Source organism: Fulmarus glacialis, unplaced genomic scaffold (assembly GCF_000690835.1).
Source record: "Fulmarus glacialis isolate BGI_N327 unplaced genomic scaffold, ASM69083v1 scaffold4835, whole genome shotgun sequence".
In the NCBI taxonomy this organism is placed as follows: domain Eukaryota; kingdom Metazoa; phylum Chordata; class Aves; order Procellariiformes; family Procellariidae; genus Fulmarus; species Fulmarus glacialis.
In genome coordinates this window covers 15,001-37,704 of record NW_009212222.1, presented here as the reverse complement: position 1 = coordinate 37,704, position 22,704 = coordinate 15,001, and the positions used below count along the sequence as shown (strand labels likewise).

General features: G+C 39.6%; 1 protein-coding gene across 1 annotated transcript; it reads right to left on the bottom strand.

Annotated features, from left to right (window-relative positions):
* Positions 1 to 4,232: 4,232 nt before the first annotated feature.
* On the bottom strand, positions 4,233 to 12,358 carry TSHZ3 (teashirt zinc finger homeobox 3). Its single transcript, XM_009577792.1, has 2 exons — positions 12,349 to 12,358; positions 4,233 to 9,000 (listed from the first exon to the last, which is right to left on the bottom strand). Exon 2 carries the CDS (start codon positions 8,825 to 8,827, stop codon positions 5,801 to 5,803), a length of 3,027 nt encoding a protein of 1,008 aa, XP_009576087.1. The 5' UTR covers positions 8,828 to 9,000; positions 12,349 to 12,358; the 3' UTR covers positions 4,233 to 5,800.
* Positions 12,359 to 22,704: the final 10,346 nt, after the last annotated feature.

Sequence of the window (22,704 nt, the reverse complement as noted above, 5' to 3'; positions counted from 1 at the left end):
GTACGTAAGTAAGTATGATTTGCAGTTGCATATTTTCATTTCAATAAAGGTTATATATATGAACTTGGTGAGTGGTCTGGACATACCCATCTATCCCAAAAAGTCTATCTGATTTTAATTCTCTGAAAATATTATTTAACCAGAAGTGCATTTCAAGCTATAAATAAGGCAAAGTGAACCAAGCAACAGCTGCTGAGGAAGTTAATGTGTCCCACATATATGTCGTAATATACTGCTGAAAAACAAACAAACACACACAACACTACCCTAACACATCAGCTGGATACTAAGTATAAAGGAAGATTGGTTTTACATGTAAAAAATGAATTTAGTAACACCACCACTGTATTTATGTATGTACTAGATAATGAATACACACATGAGCGATGTATTAGTAAAACTTAGTCATCTTTTGCATGCTGAACATTTAGTTAAAATTATTGCCCCAAACCAAGGCCTGAAAACAGATTGTAACCTCACCGGCTATTCCAATGCTTTCAGACATATATAATGATGCGTTAATACATAATTCTGCTCCCTTCCGTAAATGACCCGATTCTTTCTTTCTTCACTGGTAAAAAATTGACTTCTTATGCAAATACTCTTTCAGTGAGGGCTGTAGCATCGTAGTCTTAACCATATAAAAGCTTTTCATTATTATAGGATAATTACTGAAAACTCAACAAAATTCACTGCTACCACACCCTGAACAACAGAGCCGCTTTCATATTCTGAGATGGCAGTACGGTAATTATTTCTTGTTCTCTCATTTACCTACAGCAGGTCAAGCAAGGGCTGGAAGGCACATCTTGGCACAAAGTCCCAGGAAAAGAGAATTTACTGGGTTTTTTTGCTGGAGATTGTATGTATTTACTAGCAATACCCAAGGGAGTTACACATTTGTATTTCCACTGCTAAAATGGTAACTGTCCAGTCAAGTACCAAGAGCTATTTCATCCTTTGCTAAGAGGACAATCCAGTGACTTTTAAAAAGTTGAGTGATCTTGAAACTTTTTTTTCCCTTCTTTGCTTGATGAATTCCTGTTTTATGACCATTCCCTGTATTTCAGCTCTGTGGAGCAGTGCGGGTAACAGACTTCCTAGCAAAGCTCCAACATACTCTTGTAACAAAAAGCTACCCAAACAAAGCAGGCAAAAATAATTGTAATAATTTGATATTTTTCTACAAAATATATAAGGCTCTCTGGAGGCATGTTTTAAAATACAAAATTTATTAATTAAATTTAGCTTTATTACCAGTCGTCTCTGTTCCACTTGCAACACAGTTACTTCTTTTTCTGTTGCAGCTGAAATAAGAACTTGCAAAATTAAAGGTTCTTCCCTTCAATACATGCCAGTATTTTTTTGAATCTCAAAGTATAGCCAAATTTTTTGCTGTCATAAAATGCAGAGTCATATCTATGTCTAGTTTTATATAGCAAGATACACAGCCATATTAAAATGCAACAGATAATTCCCATATTGATAACACTAATCTGCCTTGGTTTGGATAAAAAATTGCACATACTGTTTACCACAAGAACAACTGCATAATTAAAACAATATACTTTTGATTTTAATACAAAAATAAAATATAATGAAGATTCTAGAAAGATTTTGGTTTCAGAAACAGTTCCTTACAGTAGCTTAGAAGTCATATTTCGGTTAATTATCGATTCCTTACTCACTAAAACTTAAAGATACATTCACCGATTTTTTTTTGCTAAATGTTGACTCCAGTGAACAGCTCTGTAAGATCTGGCATATTGATTTCTTGTTGTGAAGTGAGCTGTTCAAGCTCCATTTAAGATTTTCATCTTGCATGTAGCCCTGAGCACATCATAGCACCATAAATTAGTTAAATTGCACATTTATCACAAATGTTATTTTAAGATACTGCGTAAATGTGATGGCTGGAAGATATACAGTATGCTGCAACAAGCCACTACTTGGGTGGGGTTAGACCAGGGTCACCTTTATACACCTGTGATTTAAAGCTCTTCCCACCCCATCACAATTTCCTTTTTAAACTCTTTCTTGAGGCATTTGGTTTTCTCTCTCACTTGATCTGCATATTTCTAAACAAAATACCAAATGCAAAGCAAAAGTCAGAACTCGGATGCATATTTTAAAATCCTGCATCCATACCTTCATGTTTGTCTAATAGGAAAAAAATTATCTTAACATAGCTAGGTTGGTGATTTGGTTAGCACTAATAGTTACCATGCCAATATACATATCAGTGTATGGATGAAAAGAACATTATTCTAGTTCATTGATTCTCTAAATTCTTTATAATGTGAAATCACATTGGTATGCCAGTCCTGGAGGTTCTGAAATGCAAGCTGAACTTTATTTTAATAAATTTGGGATATGCAGATCCTGACTAGCCATTCATTTGCAAAGTTTCAAGCATATTTAAAAAACGTATTAAAAAGTCATTTCTGGTGCACAGAACAGATATGGTTGCTCCCTGAATTTTTACCCGGTACGTCTCCTCACTGCGCATTCAGACCTAGGTAAGCCAGGCCCAGGAACTGACTTTTACCAGATCACGTGCAGTTGCATCAGTGGTATTTGGTGTCTGCAATCATCGACCCTTGTCTGTATTTTAAGAATAAGTAGAAGGAACACTGCAAAAGGCTCTGTAGTCTCTTGCTTTTACTCCCTCCCGTGTCCCAGATAACAGTATTGCGTACAGAGCTTTTAGCATTACTATTGTAAGTCAATAGTGCATCTTAAAAATACATTGATTGACAATATATGCAATAATCTGCCAGTCTCCTTACGTGTGAATTTCTGGTTTGCAACCAAATACTATATTTAAGCTGTTACAATTTTCAAAGGAGGAATTCTCTGCTGTAGAGGTAAAAAGTTTGGCTGCGTTTAGACTGAGAACATCTATTTGCAAAAAATGTGGACCGCCACCCGGGAGGCTTCATGAAAGGCTTCAGCTGGCCAGGTTGCCTCTCCTAACTAAGTGAGGGGGACTCCTGGGATGGTATAGTCAACCAGTAAAACGGCATGCTGCAATTTTATTGCTGGAATTTGAGCTGAGGCCATAAACATTGACACACAAATGACCTTAAAGTCAGACACGACTGTGAGCCAAAGGAGGAGGAAAAAACCCAGAGCCCTAATCATTAATCCCATTCACCAGGTCTGCTTAGCGGTATCCGCTATAGAATGAACAGAACACTCCGATACATTTTTGAAGACATGGTAACTGGCCTTTACAGTTACAGAGAAAGATGGAACGAAAGACGGAAAGAAAGAAAGAAAGACAGAAAGAAAGACTGACAGAAAGAAAGAACCAAAGATTTAATTAGTTGCTTACTGGAAGACAGCGGATTTTTTAAAAATAGAAAGGAAACTACATTTGACATTTGGATGCTAGTTATTACTTCAGACATGATTCTTAAGTGCTGTAATGGTGGTTTTGGTTCCCATGTACCATCTCCAGACTCTGAGTTCACCTGACTGGCAAAAGACATTATTTACATGCATAGGTGCTTCGGAGATGCAAGTTGTTTTCAATGGTTTTGACGGGATGACCTGTCAACACCAGTAAAAGTCTGTCATTATCATATAAATGCTCCTGCTTGTTTGCGTTTGTTTGGCATGTGTTTATTCATCTTCTTTCCCCTCCCTATCTGCTGTGAACGCTGTACAACAGCAGGTAGGGCCGTAAGAGGACTCACTTCAAAATCACAAAGTTTAAGTCATCGGTCTCAGGTTCCTACTCCTGTCATTTGAAAACGCTGGGTAGATGGAAAGGGATTCTCTAAGCCGTGAAATACCCACCGGTGCAACTTGCAGACTGCTCAATACATTCAGGGGGAACGCGTGCGAGTAGCAGTATCTGCCTGGGTCTGAACACACAGCACAGCAAAACACCGCTTTGCTTTGCCACACGTCGCTTATAAACCCCGTCTTCACAGTCAGCCTTACCTGCTGTCTAAAAAGGAGTTATAACGTTCATTTATCTTTTCTGGGGGAAAAAAATTCTGTTAATGCAGCCTTTGAATAAGTGCTACCCTGCTCTTTAAATGCTAAAGTTCACTAAAACTCCAGTGATTTATGTGCAGCTTTTGACTGCCAGCACCTGGCAGATGAAGAAACCTACTCAAGCTTCAGTCATAAACAGATAGCATACAATTTAATTTTAATGTGCTCGTTAGTCGTAGCACATTTCAGACATAATTGTGAACGCAACACAAAATTATAGCAAAAAGACAATTTTAATGCTGCTGTAGAAAAAAAGGTTATATGAAGAGTCATATAATGGTGCTTCATTGTCAACAACAAAACAGGGCACAGAGTGCATTACAGTGTCTGTGCTGTTTACATGCCAATATTTTATACATAGATTCTCATATGGTGTCAGCTGTCAGTTACTTCTGCAAATTAACTGCCAAAAATGGAGACGAACAGAATCACTTAGTGTGCTGGTAACCACGGGTTACCTTTCATATGCCTAAAGATAAAGCTGCAGTATGGAATCTTGGGAGAATAATTAGGCAGAACAAAACAGAAAGTTACCAATTGAAATAAAAAGGCATTCTACAATAGGAAATAACAACCAAGAGTGCTTATAAATAAGTAAAAGAGGTTATATCACAGAATGCCTCATAACTTTTAAGCAAAGTATTACAGTACAAACATTTTAAAGGCTTTATCAATGTTTAGGAAATACAGTACGAGTTTTTCAAATAGATTTAACCCTTTGAGCACTGAGTTTATGTTGAATTTTCTCTCTTTTTTTTTTTTTTTTTTTTTACTAATAAATACCTTTAAAAGTCATGTTGTGCAAAACAGTTAGAATGCATGCCAGGAATGCAGTCCGTGGCTTCTGTTTCTTCAGATGGTTTAAGACAAAAAAAAAAAAAAAAAAAAACAAACAAATGATAGCAACACTAATAAATATGTATAATTTAAACATGAACCTCTATTAATATAGATGTACTGTATAGCAAAACAAAACAAAACATACTTTGCTTTAAGAATAATGTTTCTGAATACTTTATAAATGCTATCTGTGGTATCTTTCATCATATAATTTACAATGTTTGGATGTTAAAAGAAAAACCGTTAGATCTAAAAAATGAAATATACACTATATATAGGTACAGTTTATACCTGGGGCTTATCAGGTACAAAACCCACTGTTGCTAAAAATGCTGAAGAAAAAGAAAATGGCATTAACCACAATCACATTTTCCATAAGAGATTTTGAAATCTATACAATATATACATCTATGTTTCAATGTGAAAATTATATTTTTAAATTTCAAGGTGTGAGACACCTCTGCATAAATGGAGGTTCATATTAGTAATCGGAACTAAGCTGGTAAGGGTTTAAAAAAACCATATCCATACATTTTTACCAAATTAATGCAAAAGTGCTTCAAAGTACTCAGAGGGCTAAAGATTATAGGGTGAGAAATACCAGCACACTTAGGTCACATGAAAAAAGTGCACCAGAATTAGTTATAAATGCTTAATTAAACTGTCTGTTAATGCATGCAGCTTGATGCATCAGAGGGATGCACAGCAACTAAATCCAATTTACACAAAGTTCCAAACACTTACCACTGCATTTTAACCTTCATATTTTACCAGTAACAACAGCTGATTATGCACCTCTATTTAAACACTGTACAGTTATACAAAACAGTTCAGCCCAGAGCGACTCTGGAGTTAAAATAAGAACATGTGCCAAGAACTAAACAGTAGCTTTAAGGCGTCTTTGACAGTTTTCCTCAAAGCAAATTACAGTTATTTTAATCAAAAGCAAATGCTACTGCTTCTCTAACTCCGAAACATACAGAAGATGATCCTCTGGTGACTTCCCATGTGTTTTACTAAGATGAAGTTTAACAGCATGCTTGCTTGCAAAAGTCCTGTTACAAAGTTTGCACTGATAAGAAGTTCCGATATCTTCCTCTGGAGAGGACGTCACCAGTTTTTCAGATGGTGACTTTGCTTGTGCTATCTGATTGTTAATCTGTTCACTGGACAGTTTGGACAAGTCTCTTAACCTGAAACCCAGATGCGATTCAAGATGACTGATATAAGTTGAAGGAGTTCTGATCTGTGAAGCACAGTCGTTACAAAAGAACACTGGGTGCCCAGTGTCCAAATTTTTAAGGAACTTAGTTCCCCCCGTCCTTCGGAGCTGGTATTTCACATTGGCTAGCCAGTGGCTAATTGTGGTCATTGAAAGTCCCGTAAACCTGGAAATGTGCATTCTTTCTTGAGGGCTCAAGTCTGACATGATGTATTTTCCCTCCGAAGTCTGCCGTAAACTAGCTGCAAACTGGGCCTGCAATATGAGCAAGTGCTGAGGGTTCCAGTTAGACTGACGTCCCTTCCTTTTCTGAGCTGGTGTACTCTCTTCTGGTTCCTCTATTGTGGTACCATCAATGTCAGATTTCTCAGATATGCTGGAAGGTGTGGAAGATTTTGATGTGTGACTTTCTGTCAGGTTCTTCAGCATATCAGATATATCTGACAAGGCATTCTCGCGTAGCGGCGAGTTTGACATGAATGACACGACTGCGGATGTCTTTGCTGTTGTCACTGTAGATGAAGAAGATGCAGAAGATGTCGATGTGGATGACAAAAGCGCTGAACCCAAAGAGCAGCTTTTGTCACTCTTGCCTTTCGTCAAATCTATGGGTTGGTCATTGTTGACATGATAAAAATAACGGTCTAAGTGGTCTGGTTTTTTGGACTGTAGAGGTGGGGTGGCCACTGCAGCCTTTTCCGCCAAACTGTTGCTCATTTTAAAAAGCATGCTCATTGGATCCAAAGCGGGCAAAGATGGCTTTGCTGCCTTCCCAAGGTGAATATTCATGACAGACTGCAGTGCACTCAATGGATTTACAAATGGCTGTTCGGGAGGGTGATCGGTAATGATAGCTGTGCTGCTACTTAAAGAACTTACAATGGACTTAACAGGCTCTTTCCCGTTTTCCACAGGTTCTACAGTTGGACTATCCTTGCAACCATCTCTCTGAGGGACTGGGCTGTTCTGCTGGCTTTTAAAGCCACCGTCATTGGAGGACTCCATCTTAAGGGGTTCACTGACTTCACTACTGCATGGCGAAGGCGTTGCACGCTTCATTGGAGAAAGCTTTCCTTCAGGCTCTTTCATTTTTTCCTCCACTTTAGCCACCTTCTCAGTGACTTTCTTTACCAATTCTTCCATGGCATGAAAGTTTGTTTTTGGCACAGGTGAGGTCTGACTGCTTGGTGGAGACACCAAGGGCTGGTTTTTAGTTGGTGATACTAGTTCATTGTTTCCAAACATAGGTTTTAATGGTGTACTCTTCCCAGATGAACCCAATGACAGCTTCATCATATTAGGCAGCTGATAGGCAGCATGGATGCTGGGGTAGCCACCCCAGCTTGGCGTGCCATTCTGGGCTTTGTTTATAGCTGACGTGACTGTGTTTTCTAAAGACTTCAATATATCTAATCCCCCCTTAGGGCTTTCTTCTAGGTCATTTTCAGTCAAGTAATGGTATTTTGAGGAGATATCATACTTCCCCTCATCTTCACTTGACTTTTCTTTGTCTTTCATTTTGTCATCAGCAATGCCTCTTTCTTTATCTACTTCTTTTTTTATTTCAACATTTAATTTAGGGGAAACACTAGAAGGTGTATTGGAAGGAGATGTAAAAGTGGTGGCAGCTAGTGGCACAGACTGGACTTTCTCATCCACTAAGGACGTTATTGTTGGTGTTGCTGGGGCTTCTATAATTGGCTTCCCTTTCTTCATGGCAGAGTTAGTGACTTTAATAAAATGTCCCGTCACCATCATGTGAGCCGTGAGTTCCTGCAGAGTGTCATGCGAACTTCCGCACTCCATGCACTTCAGAATTTGAGATTTCCTCGCCTCAAAGTGCCAGGCATAGCTGGCACCATTCTGGTGACCGTAGCGATTATTTGGCGTAATGTAAGGATTAGAATTCTTTTGAAGTGCATCATTGGTATCTGAGATTGTTGCTTTTGGTGTCCCACCTGTGGAATCTGGAGAACTTGGAAGTTCAAGCTCCAGTGATGCTTTCTTTCGAGTAGCTGGGATAATTTTTGCTGCTACAGGCGTAACAGGTTCCTTCAGAGGCACTTTTTGGTAGTGTTTTGTTTTGATCATGTGAACACTCAAATCCTGAAGAGATTCAAATGAATGACCACAGTACATACACTTTAATACTTTCTGGGCATCTTCTTTCCCCTCCATTTCAAGCAAAGAACGTTTACGAGGTTTGGACCATCTTTTGGGGTTATTGTTATCAGTTTCATGGTTATCATCTCGATAATGTCCCGTTTCATTCATGTGCACTGTTAATTCTACTAAAGTATCATAGGCAGCACTGCAGTCTTTACAGCGGAATTTACTGGCTCCAGTAAATATAGAGCCATAAAGCTTACTGCTTTGTCTGTACAATTGAACTGTGCTAAAAAGACTTGGTTCAGGAAGAATTCTGCTCTGAGAAACTTGCTGCAGCGTTTTAGCCATAGCAGTCTGGTGCCAGTCAAAGCTGCCACTTCCACAACTGCTACTGCTGCTGCTGCTACTGCTGCTGCTACCATTGTTTTTTTCTGAAATCGGCTGGTGAAGGTTCAAATTGAGATTGGACCAGTAGGAATTGGAGAGGAAGTTATTATATACGGCTTTCATTTGTTCTAAACTATCAGATACAGTAGAGTCTTCCAGTGGTATTGAAACCTCCTTGCTCTCTTCCTCATTTTTAATAGAGCTGCTCTCGAAGTCCGCCATGCGGTCACTTGTCTCACTGATATGTGACTCACTGTCCATTTCATGGCTGGAAAATTCAGCTGCTGGAGAGTTTTGGTAGCTTTGGCAGTTCTTACTGAAGTCTTTTTCTGGACATGAGTATTTTGCTGAAGGCTCCCCATCAACTGCATTTTCATCAGGTTCCACATCTTCTTCCACCAGTGCTGCTGCTTTTAGTTCGTCTGAAACATAGGCTATTATGAAGAGAAGAAAATATAAGTTAGTTTCTGCTGATCATACTTTTGCTTAAGTGTTTTAGCCGAAGAAGTGTACTTATTTGTAAAATTAAACAGTTAAAATTTAGTGTTTCTTCAGAGCAAGAAAAAAAATCTGCTCTTCAAACATAATTTGCCACCTTATTCTTCTCAAGGGGCAACAGCTTGAAATTAAAACTAAATTTGAAATTAATGAAGCACATTCTGGAGGTGGCATTCATTTCTAAAGTAATAAATTACTTGTATCAACCTCAGAGACAGCAGTTCCTGTCTGTCAATTAATATGTCTTATGCTTCTCCTACCCCTAATGCATTTCTTAACAGACAGATTCACAATTTAAATTAAGCAAGCATTTTTTGCTCATTACAGTTTTGAGACTCAATCTTTAATAAATATAGAGTACAACAAACATCAAAAATTCCTACAAAGTAAAAAAATCCCCAGTTACAATCATCAAAAAATTTCATTTTTAAAAAGTCATCATTATTAGTAGTATCACATTTTAGAGGAGGAGACGGTAAAAGCAGGTGATGCAACCTTTTGAAACAACTCACTAAGAGCAATTTACGGATATTCATTACGGGTGTAACAAATGACCCATTCACATTTAAACATACCTTTCTCAACAAGAAAGCCCATGCAGAATTATGTCAGGAGCTAGTTCAAGAAAATTGGTATGCTGTACTCATTCTTGCTGTATAAATATATACAAGACCTTCCAGTGGACCTTACAAATGTCAAAGTGTTTGCTCTTTAGACTACTTTTGTCAATATTTACTCAGCATAAGCTACACGGACACCCAACAGGGATCCTGTCTTTTTTTCCCCCCTCAAGTAATGCAACTGGTGATGTAAATCTAAGATACTCTTCCTGAATAGGATAGTTGGGAACGGACAGTAACACATTCTTTTTTCCGCGGTGCTTCTGTGCATGTATTCCACGTATACTAAGTTTACCTGAGTTTTTTCCTTCAGGCAAGAAAACTATGGAAACACTAAGAGAGGGATCATTAGCTGATCAAAATGATCTATTTCTATATAATGCATTAATTTACAGCTAAGCAAGAAATCAAAAATAGAACATAACTGTTCTGTATTAAGTGGAATTTTATATTTTCTTGCAATCTCTCACAAATACAATTATAAACTTCAAAAAAAATGCATTTCCAGTAGACTCTATGGTTGAACACACTTGACTTTTGACCTTCTCTGCCACACATCTGGAATGTGTGGGTATCTGTATCTTAAACACATTGAATAATCTATAGCTTGTTTATTCAGGCAACAGCACGGAGAAGATAATAGTTTACACCCCAAAAAGACCTATTTTAACCAACAGAGTGAAAAATGTAGAACAGTATAATAGATATCACATACACAGTATTGAACCTTTCAAATTCTTTCAGGGAAAATATGTTTAAATGTTATCAGAAAATCACAAGAGACAAAACAACTGTTAAAGTAACAATGAAATCAGGCTCTTAGTTTCACATGGAGTATTCCTTCATTCAGTTAGGAAAAACAAAGTAGTCACTACTGTTCTTTCACACGGATGAATGGTAGCGAATCTTCCTCCATGTAAAGTTATAATCTGATCTTCAGAATAGAAGCTAAACCTTTGAAAGCACAAACATATCACATAAGAGCAACACATAATTGTGATTAGATATTTCAGCTCAGATAATTTCAGTGCAGAAAATTCATGCAGCAAGGGTCCTATTTTTAACGTTTGGGCGAACATAGTTTAAAAGAATTACGTTAAAAACTTTATTATAAGATGTTTCAAAGATGCTGATACGAAGATCAGACTTTAACAACAAGGATATATACTCTAATGAAATAGAGCTGTGTTTTGCTCTATTTTATGCTTTTTCAAAATATTTTGAAAGAATTCAAGAATCCTTACTTTATGTATATTACAGTCATGTCGGCAATTTGTAGCGAGGATCAGCACCTATCCTGCAAATACTTGCAACGAAACCACTACAAAGAATCTAACAAGGTGGATTTCATTCAATTCCCCTGTGGATGGTACAGATTGTTTTTAATCTTAATTATTTGTTCCACCATGTTTCTGAACTCTACCAAAAACTTTAGCACAGGAGACCAAAGCAGTTCAAACTACTCTTTAAAGCTGAAAAATTTAAAATATTTACTGATAATGTGTAAACAACTGGCTACCAACTACCTCTTTCTCAACCACACCATATCCTAGTGATATGAATAAGGAAGGATGGAAGGAAGAAATGACAGCATGAAACTTATGATTTGGAAGCAAATGTACCCTTTTTATTTTCCACCTTGTGGAAACAGTTTTTCTTTTACAACTCCCGTTCCTTTGCTTCTGTTGTGAAAGTGAAGAATAATTCCCTTTTGACGAGGTAAAGAAAATCCAAGGTTATTGCCACACTGCCTGCATCAGAAAGATCTCATTCACACCTGCGGGCTCTGAGACGGCACACCAAAGCACTCTGTAAGTATACCTGTCTTTTGCTCTTTTTGTCCACCGAGTGCTAGTGTGAGCGCGGGCCACCCATTCCCACCACCACATCACACACCCAAGCCCTTGGGCTTGGTCCCTGCACACCACAAAAAGTGCTCCTGGGGACCAGGGCTCACCAACGCAAACAGGGGCCACAGAATCAAGTCCCTAATTAGCGTGTTTTTCTTTACAGCTTTACTTCTCTTATTGCTGAAATCTTACGAATTTTGTTTGGACTGAAACGCTTGTATTGTCACATTCACGTTTTTTTTAGAGAGTGACTTTTACATTAGGGAAAACCTCCAGCATGCGGCTCATTTAAATGTAAATCTATTTACCTTTCATGCTTTCTTTGCCCTTTTCACCAACTATCAAGCATATTTGCGTGTTAACCAGGAGCTGCCTCCTCTATAGCTGTTCTCCTTCCTAAGCTCAAGTTGTGAAGCCAAGTTGTGACATCAGTCTTTGATCCAGATACGAGGGAAATGAGGCACAAACGACAGTATGGAATTTAACCCGGCAATCTGTTCATACTGACAGTATGAACAACTCCTTCTGCTCTTTCCCCTGCACAAGGGAGAGGAGGGATGAAACACGACATTACGCCCAACTTCCTCAACCAAAGATTCATGCAAGAGATGAGGGTGCTCAGGGGAACTCCTCAGCCTAAAACTTCAAACACCATCCTGAAGCGGAGTTTATGCCAGTAGCTTCTAACGCCTTATTCCAAGGGCCGGTCACCTCATCGCTTGGCTTCAGGGCAATAAAAGGCAACCCAACAAGTCCTGGACCAACCTGGGATGGCAGGCTCGGGGCGTACTCGGAGGCTGTGCAACACCACTACAGGCAGCTTTACGTGGCTGGAGGGCTCGCAGCTCCCTGAGGCTTTGCCCTCAGAGGTTCGATGAAAAAAGCAAATGACACGTTTCCTCCTCAGAAAACCCAATGAAGTTGTTACCAGCATGTGGGACAGAAGAGGAGAGAGGGTTAAGGCCAGACTTCAGTCCCACGCCAGCAGGGAGTTCGGGAGTCGGTGCAGGTGCTGGTGGAAAGGAGCCCATCTGCAGCCAAGGGAATCTCTCAGCCCTCCCTGCCCCACCAGATCCTGCTCGGGGGAGAGATGATCTACATTCTGTCTGAGGACAGGTGAAGGTAACAGCTTCACTGCGACAGAAAGAAGGACAAAGAACAAAATCAGGAGGTGATGGTAAAAAATTTTTTTCACTGAGATTCACTGCCTGGTGGAGAGACTGTCTTTAAGAAGCACTGTCTCCAGCCCATCGTTACTCAGCCTTTTTCTTCTTATTAAAACAAAACAAAACGAAACGACTTGTGGTTTGATATTTTTCAAGTGTAGAGTAAATGTTTGAAACAGCAGGGCATCTATAAAACTGTTCTTCAATGCCTCGACAGCAAAGTCTGAGGGGAAAAAACCAACTTTAAAGGCAATTCTAATGGCAGAAGAAGTTAGTAAGAATGGAAATGAAAGAAATTAGGTGGTTCTAGGAGGCTTTTTTTGTTTTTCCAGAGTAAAAGAAAAAAAACAAATTACAGTTCTCGAAGTTTTTAGTTTGCATCTCAAAGGGCACCATAACCCCCAGGAAATCGCCTGCAAGTTGAGCAATGGCGTCACTGTGACATAATATTTGACAAAAAATGGATAGCAGTTCCCTGGTGCGGCCCTCCGTTTCTAGAGATGAGGGTATCAAAGGGGTACAGAAACCTATTGCAGGTGCATCCACAGAGAGGTCGAGAACAGACAGTTCCCTCATTAATATTTATTACAATTATTAACTAAACTGCTAGGTAATAATGAAATTAACACATTTGATATCAAAACATAACAGTAAGCTGTGGTATAATGTGATTCATTTCCACAGAAGAGGGAATTACCTTCATAACTGAGCTATGGATCATTTCTTTGCCAGTGGAAATAAATTGTGATCCATCACTGCCCAAAATGATCTACATATTGCATATACACTAATAAGCTCATATACCTGGCTCTATACAGACAGTAGAGATCTACTGGACAAGATCAGAGAAGTAAGATGCTCCGTTACGTTTCTGCAGGCAGGGGAAGTCCCCGCGCAGCCACAACAGCCGTGAGCCTGCTGACGGGCCAAACTCCGCAATCTTCGGAGATGCCCACCAGCACAACAGCTACCGGCTCAAACCCCAACGGCTAGAGGTCCTCGTCAGCAGAACGATGGAAAACATCGCATGGTTTTCATCCCTTCCATGGCAACATCCACCCAGTAACATGGTCAGACTCACACCTCCCTGGGTTTGCTTGGAAATACAAACCCACAGCACTAAAGGTGTACTTTACTGTTCTCCAAAAACCAATTAATGGCACAATTCTTCCCTTATTTCCTGAAAAATGCATCTGAGACCATATATTTTGGCTCGGATCTACCCAAATATTTCATTTCAATACTTTTGAAATGTCTTGTTTTAATTATGCTTTTTCGCCAAGACTTTTTCTTTTATTTTAATTAGCTTGCTGGGGTATATTTAAACTAGAATGTAAGCTCTTTGCTTGAAAAGTTACCAAAACATTCAAATATTCTTCTCACATGAAAAAATGCTTAACTACAAAAGTTTATCAAAACCATTCAGTTCCTTGGAAATATTTTGGCTTTAACCGAACAGCTTTTTATTAAAAAAATTACAACCAGCTTTATTATTTATTTATGCATGGTTTGAACCATCGTGTAATACTAAGGATCATTTCCCAAACCATCTGATTTTGAGCACATCTTGGAAAAAAGCTTCTCAACCCTTAAAAAACCTGAATCCATGTACATCTCACACTTGAAGAAGAAAACAGCAGAAAGGGATTGGGAGCAGCAATGCTCCCAATGAGATGAATATTACATTCCCAGTCAAAAAGAAAAAGGGAAAAAAGACCAGAACAGATCATAAAGCGGAGCAGTGAGTAGGACCCGGCCAGGGAAACCCCCTCTGCAGCCTGCCCCCCGCTCCCCCCCCGGAGCGCAGTGCTGCGGGAGGGCTGCTCCCGCCACCGCCAGCGCTGCTGGCAGCGCAGAGCCCTTCCTAAATACCATTCCCATTCTGCGTTAACGCAGAGACCAGCCACCTAAGAAGTAATCGGAATGTTTTTTTAAGTAATCGACGAAAAAAACCTCGAAGAGTCCCCAGTTTCGGTGGGATCATTCAGTTAAGAGGGGCACAGTCAGAACACGAGTCAGGAGAAAGTCAACAGAAACAGCAGCACGGAGATGATTTGACTGTGCCAATGAACCTTACTCACAAAATTAATGAACAGAGGCAAGCGCAAACCAGCTCGGTGGATGGAGTCAATCAAAGACCTAATGCAAATGAAGGCATATAAAAGAGTTATATTAGTCTGTTAGAAAACTCCCACTCCGCAGGCCTTCCACTTACAGGAAGAAAGGCAAACATTTCACCCACAACATGAGCTATTTCTATACCGAGACGGACTGATAATTCACATGTAACTGAAATTGTATTTGAGACTTCACTACTTGGCAGAGATGTTAGCGTATTCCTCATTAGGCGATAGAAATGGGAGGTAGGAGTGGCTGCCCTGTTTACAAGAGTGGCAAATGACAACACTGTCTCTAAACAGGCATGGCAATACTGATTACCCACCACCTTGACAGGGACATTATTCCTGTTAGAAAGGTCAAAGGTTCTGTTTCATAGAGGCAGGACTGTCTATTATGGGAGAGAAATGTTATTTCCAAGTGGAGAGGTCAGCACTTCTCTCGCACGTCGGCTGAAGCCGCTGGTACCTCGCACCGGAGCACGATCCTACTGCAAGACTGGTTATTCTGCCCACTGGCAAGGTCAAGAATATTAATTTTGAACATGTTAATCTGATATGATGTGCATGATTAATGCTTGTTTAGCTGGATTTTTTGTATGTTGATAAATCTGCAGCCTTTTCATGCCAACAGTAGTGTAGTATTAAGTCACTGGGAATCAGTGTGGATGGATGTGACATAGCATGCCAATCTAATGGGTGGCTAACATTAGGCACTAGAAACTTGGAAGTGTACTTGTGTTTGTTCCTTCATGAAAATACTGCAGCTGTCTGCCACAGAGAGCTCAGAAATAGGGTAGAGGAAGTTAGCCAGCTGCTCTAATCCAGCATCCTGGACTGGTATTACATTTGGAGCAACTTCAGAGAGCTCAAATCAACTGTAAGAGTTGAGAATTACATGGACAAGAATACACAGTGAAGAGACGATAACAAGAAATGAGTTTACATGTCATTAAAGTGTGGGCCATCTAAGTGCAGAACAAAGCAAGTCTACAGCAGGCACCTTTTCCTCATGTCACTCTATTCCAAACTCCCCTGGGTTTTATGCAGTTTAAAGGAGGGTACAGGATTCAGGTCTCGTATTCACTTTAGACTTTATGCTGCTGTATGAAAAGTATCATACAGGCCACCTACAAATGAAAAGAGAAGACATTCAAAAATTGCTAGTAATTCTGATAAGGGAGACATTCGTTTTTCTGAAACCAAATACTGGTTAGATGTTTGTTAAATGAGAGATTCCTATGCAAAGATCACATTTATGTATTATCTCCTTCATTAAATACACACCTGAAAAAACAGGATGCCGTAATATGAAATGATGGCTTAGAAAGAACTTAGCACTATTGGTGTTCAAAAGCTTCAACGAGTGTTTTATTCTTCACAGCAACCCTGTGGAAGGAAAATTCTTATCCACAGTTTATAGCTGCAAATCTGGAAATTCAAAGATGTTAAAAATTACTTGCCTAGTGCCAGAGAAGAAGAAAAGTAAAGGAGCCTGTAACTCCTGCAGGTTAATATCTATAGTTCAGCTATTTACACAAAACATGAGAAGATGTCTTAAGTTTGTGTTTCTGTTCCTATGCTTCTTCACAGTGTGTTTATATGAGTACAATATATGTGTATAATTGAAAATAATTGCCAGTTTTCAGCTTAAACAATTATGAAGGATAGAATACCCAGGGAAATGCCCACAGGTGCATGTACTGTGCACAACCCAGAGCCTGTGGTTACAAACCTCCTCTGAGTCAAGCTGCTGGGATCCACTAAGTGCTGAGTCTGCAGACTGCCAGCAAACTTCTTTTCACAACGGGGAAAATCGGAAAGGTTTTTGAAGTAAGAAGTAGTATTGCCACAACTCTGCTCCAAAGAGCCTTCTGCGCCCAGCGCAGAGCAGGACTTCAGGTACGCTGTGAATGCCTGTGAATGCGCTGGAGATGTAACATGACGGATCATGCCTCTCTCCTCCAAAGCTGCGCTCTGCCTTGATTTCTGCCCGGGGCTTAAACTCCCTGAATTCAACCTGCTGAGCAGGGTTTTTCTAAAATCTGCTCAAATTACCCACCCGTGAAACATAACACTACTTCTTTCTAACATGGAGAAGAGCACATGATCCTATCACACTGCAGTGTACTCTTCTATGGGTAGGGTTGCATGAGGATCGGTCTGAGATCTGTCTCAGTTGAAGAGTTCATCTGATGCCGTCTACAAGAAGTTTTTGACAAGAAGGTATCTGAAGAGTAAAAAACTTTATGTGAGACCCAAGGTCCAAGTTACTCCCATGTATAATGAACAGAACAGTATAGATTTTTAAAGAGACTTCCTCACGTAAAACTGGCCTTCAGACGTCATTATGGTACAGTTAGAAGTGAATGACATGCTTATGAGAAACTTAACAGGAGTTAACAGTTCAGAGACTATGCATGTCAGGAAAAACAGATTTTTATGGGTTTTGCCCTAAATTTGCAGTCACAAATACACAACACAACTGACTCCCAAAAGCTGTAGGGAAGCTGGGGAACAGTTCATGTCCCACTGTGTGCCCACAGTTGATGACCAGAAGCAAAGCAGGATCAGAGTCATCAGGTGGAAGGGCTGAGCAACATTATGGACTCCCATGAGGACAGAACGACCGTCCTTGCTATCGTATTTTGTGGAATCAATCTCCTTCCCCTTTTGCACTCTGGAGGAGTAGAGATTTTAACAGCCCCTATGAGCATAAGCCCGGAATTTCTGGCTGATCATGCTGAAAAAAGAGAAAAAAAACCTTCTTGGCCTTCCCTGTCACCACACGAACAACCTTTCGCAAGCACCACCAGGACGAGATCAAACAGGCAATGAGTAACAGGGACTGTGAGCACCCACGGGGTCTGCTCTTCCGTCTGAGTCAGTTCAGGGTCTTGGTCTTCCCGTTTCACCAACATCCGTGCAGTTCCTTCCCCCTCCCTCCTCACCCCCCCACATTCCCGGGGAAGGGATGCCCGTCCTGCAGGCGCACGCAAGCCACCAATGAACGTCGTGCGCGGGGGCAGGAGGTCCCTCCAAGCAGCCACGAAGGGGAAACAGCGCCGGGCATTCGAGAGCCAGGCACAAACTGGTGAAGCAAACAGTTCGCAAGCAGCCCCACAGTCTGAAAACATTCACATAAACTTAACAAATACAATTAGTATGTGCATTAGTAACAGAAAAAAACCACCTACATTTGCTGTATAAATTATTCATCACGAATAAATGTGATCCACTCTAAGTAAGACAAAACTGGTTTCCCGTTGGTTTCCAAGACAGTTGCTTGGTGTGAAGTACTACAGACTTGTAAGAGTTTCCCACTCCATGCAAGCACAGACTACAGTGGGAAATAAATGTTTATAAGCAGAGAAAACAGCTTCATGTTGTGCTTTGACCCTAATTTTGATTTGGGAGTTATATTGTTTTTTGGACTTGGTAGAATTTTTCTAAGCACAGAATTACCATTTCCTCAAGCGGACAAAAATATTTACTAGAATCTCCAAAGAATAAAAAATTTGCATTTTTTTAAAAAATAAAAGTCACTATCAACATACTGGTAAGAACAAGCCAAATTCTCTATATGAATTGGTACTAAAACACACAGTGACACAATCTCTGCTTGATACCAGCATTTGGGTGGCATCTTTTAATCACTGAAAAGCACACAGGGCATTCAACAAACTAATACAAGATTCACAGCCAACTCCAGGATAAGCAGGCATGAGCATAAAAGTTCTCAATATGCCTCTAATAGCTCTTAATTATTATAATCCTTCACTGAGCAAACAGATGTTGTAAGGGAACTTTAGTGTCTTCAAATGCAGTAATCAAACCATTCTGCTTCTGCCCTGCCTCTTTTCAGTAAATGCTTTGTATAGTGGAGTGGAAATAGCAAATGTAGTGACAAAATGACCATTTAATTGTCACAGAAATCTGTTTCTGAACAAAACTGATGTTGTCATTTCTCTTTACCCACATTGCTCAGAGTCTTCTGATTACGATTTAGCATTTTTTTAGACTAAAAAAAAAAAAGTCTTACACCTTACTTTTTGTAATCTTCCCACATCTTTGGTTGCTCCTAATCTGTCCACATCTTACAAGTTTTACAGTAACCAGAACACTGGCTTTGGATTTGTGTTTAACCATACTAATATTAACACACATCTCTGGAGCTGCAGCCTTCACTGTAAAGTTTTTAAAAATCAAGTTTTCTCCTAAAATGCTTCAGTGTATTACAGTGGGTCATTCTACTTGGGAGATTTATTTGTAAATGACCATGACTACTTAAGACATTCAAAATGTACCAAAAGACCTTCAACCTGATCCTTCATTTTTCTTGCAAACTTGAAATTCCCATTGAAGTCCTTTATACAGTAGTTTCAATAGCTATTTTGTTGCAGTGCCTCCTTACAATAAACTCCATACAACTGTATGAATGGTATAGTAGAAATCCAAATGATTTCAATCACAGTTTCAGCTATTGTGAACTTGTACTTATAATGAAGTTTCTCCATGAAAAAAAGGAGTTTGCTGTGGGCCAACAAAGCTTTGTGTCCTTTCAGTTTTTATTCAGCCCTCATTTAAGAAAAACAACTATCGACTGCAATATGAATCTTAGGGTTTGGAGAAAGCAGAGATTCTAAGGATTACCTCTACGAGATGGCCCCAACTTGTTTTGTATATATAGCAAAAAGGAGCACTGAATATTCATTTCACTCATTTGCTAACTATACTAATACACGCTTTTGTAAATGAGTCTCTATCTAGCACTAGCTATTGAACTGAAGGGTATTTAAATAGGTGGGTTTTGCTATAATACCACACTAAGATAATGTGCTGGAAACAAACGGTTCACTGATTCCTGAACAGAAAATTTGCTGGAAAACCCTGAGAACTCAAAGATGAGAGGGAGGGGATTAAAATGTCGCTTCAGAGCCACCAGCCCAACTCTCGCCATTTTTGAAAGACGTTCCTGTGGCACAATATGAAGAGTTTATAGCCACAATTGTGAACATTCAATGTCATATAAGAAAAGACACTTGTCAAGAGCCTTTCCCTTACAAGCACCCTCATCATGACCTGTGTTAATGAAGTTAATTGAATTTAAGATCAATAATGGTTAATTATTGCAATTTGACATTCTGAGATAAATGGCTTTAAGACAGAGAAATGTGTGTGTATGTGACTTCTCTCCAAAGAAGGTGAACACATTACAGCCTAAGAGGGATCACACAGTCCTTCCATTGATCCTGGTACAATCTGATCGACCTAATCCTCTGATGAATGTGGGCTTTTCACAGCTACAAGTAAATGTTCTACAAGACTACTCTAACCCTTGTCACTGACCAAATCTATATGAGCTGTACACTAGAAATCTATTGAGATAGATTAAAGAACTGCTGTAGAAACAGGAGATGCTTCAATAAAGATGAAGGTTTATTATATTGACTATTAACGTTACATGCAGTATGTAATTATGAATGCTTATGGATCGTAAGAGTTTAATTTTGGTCAGTTAGATGCAAATGATCATAACTGAACAATAGTATTAAATTAAAAAAATACCAGATTAAAAAAATCCAACAACCGTGTTGAATTTGATGACTTATACGCGAATGTTCAATAAGAAAATGATTTTAAAATCATCCTTGAAATGTGCAAGAAGATGCTCACAGACAGGTATTTATTTCATGAAGTCACTCATCAACCTACTTCATTTCGGGTTTTTTTAAGTTTACTTCCACAATAGTTCCTCAACAGGAAGACATTTTTTCAAACGTGTTAGTAATGATATTCTTACATGCATACTGAACAAGTTAAATGACCACTTACAAGATTTATAATGACAAAGTAAATGTCAAGGAAAAAGTATTACTGATTGCAGAGCACTGACAATAAAAAGCCACTGAAGAGTTCTGTCAAAATGTAAGATTATGCAAAAACACTATTGAGAACACTGCTAATCATCTGCTCCTGTCAATTACTTGAAGGGTATCTGACAGCATATTTACATTAAACACATTTCAGTAGCAAAATCCTTAATGCTGTATCAGAATATTTTCATTATCATTAGAAATCCTTTAAAAAGTCCTTTTGCAGCAGAGCCTTATAGCAGCAATGATGTAGTATCTCTCTCTGTATCAGGTAGGGGCATCTATTTCATGCTATTATAGCTACATAACATTTGAAATAATATAACCAAAGACTAAATACACATATAAGATGGCAATCTCCATGTTCCTGTACCCAACGTAGGTATTTTCGAGGAACAGCTTTGTAGGAGTCTCAAACTAAGCGCAAACGGATGATCTGTCTTTGTCTGGCCATTCTTATAGCCTTTTATTCCTTGTGTGACTGTATTTTATTATGGCAAAAGACACTGTCAAGCAGACATTTTTTCTAAATCTTTGATTGTAACTTGCAATTCAGTTGCTTTATGAGGAGTCACATTAACTACCAATACCTTTCACCCACAGGAGAAACTTATTTTAGTTATGTCTATCTTATACTTTATGGAACCCTTCCTCCAAAATAGAGAAATAAATGAAATGTAATGAAAATGAAATGTTGATCCTTTCCATGCTTGAGCAGGCGTTACTAAAAAAGCATACATAACCCCGCTGGATGTGTAAAACAGTAGGCATGCATAAAAATGGACAGAGCGTAAGCGTGAGCTGCCTTTCAGAAGGAATTCATTGTGGCTTAGAGGAAAAAGAAGGAAAATAAGCCCCGATCATGACTTGCAGGATCAGTTTATGGTCCTTCCACCACTTTCGTTGTAGACAGCACGCTTAAACTCAGTCTACCTGCCTGTAAAAGGGGACAAGAGTCCTGATGCTCTTGCTGCTTCTAGAGCACTATGGTTTTTCAGATTAAAAAAACTGCACTTATTAAAACTAACCTGGCAGAAAGCACAGATCAGACCTCAGGATCTGGATCACATTCAACCCCGATTCACATCATAAAGGTAAGTGGCATTACACGTCGCTCACTCCTTAAGTCAAAGACAAGTATTTGTAATAGTAAAATACAAACGTGAAATCAGTTCAGCAGATCAGGTGTGGTGCACATATACCCAGTCACCTACACACCTCCACCCGTACGGCGCTAGAAAGCTGGGGAGGCAGCAGCCAGGCCTTCCGCCCTGCCACCACCCAAAACCACGGACACCAGGGGCAGCTCTTCGATCCTGCCCTTCCCTCCTACGCTACGCAGCTCCCAGGAGCCAGCAGCACCGGCAGCAACAGTGACTGTGCTGTGCTGGGTGCTGTACAACCCCGGAACCCGCCCAAGCTCTGCCAGTCACGGACAGACAGATTCCTGCCTGCTTTCCGAACTGCTGGCCGTGCCCGGCTAACTGCCGTCAACACCGACCAAGAGCTGCTGGAAAAAAACGTTTGTCCTGTGGTTCCTGTGCGCCTATGGACCCGTCCTCCTCTCTGTCCTGTCAATGCCAGTGGCAAGTCTTCCACTGATTTCTGAGAAAGCAACCACGGGTTCTTAGGAAGAGGGCTTACAAAAGCAATGCTCCAACGGGACTGCGTACAGCTAGGCTAAAACAAACACCTCCGTAAGATTATAGCTTTTTTATATAAAATGCATTGGTTTCTCCAGGAGAGTGGGATTTTTTTCCCCAAGTGAACAAGAAAAATCCTGATTCCCAAGTCAAGAGCTAATTCTACATGCCACGCTGCAGCCTCAATTGAGTTTTATTGTTAACCTGAAAACAGTGATTTCATTGGAAATGCTGACACAAACATGACTATTGCTGCTGATGATACGCATCTCACATACACTGAATCGAAGGGATGTGGGAGGATGTTTTAATTGTTAAATTGAATAAAAAGGACATAGAAGAAGAGAGTAATTTTGCATGTGGGATTA

What these genes read in the sequence shown, in the direction of transcription:
- TSHZ3 (XM_009577792.1), bottom strand. Translation starts at nt 8,827, where the DNA reads ATGGACAGTGAGTCACATATCAGTGAGACAAGTGACCGCATGGCGGAC.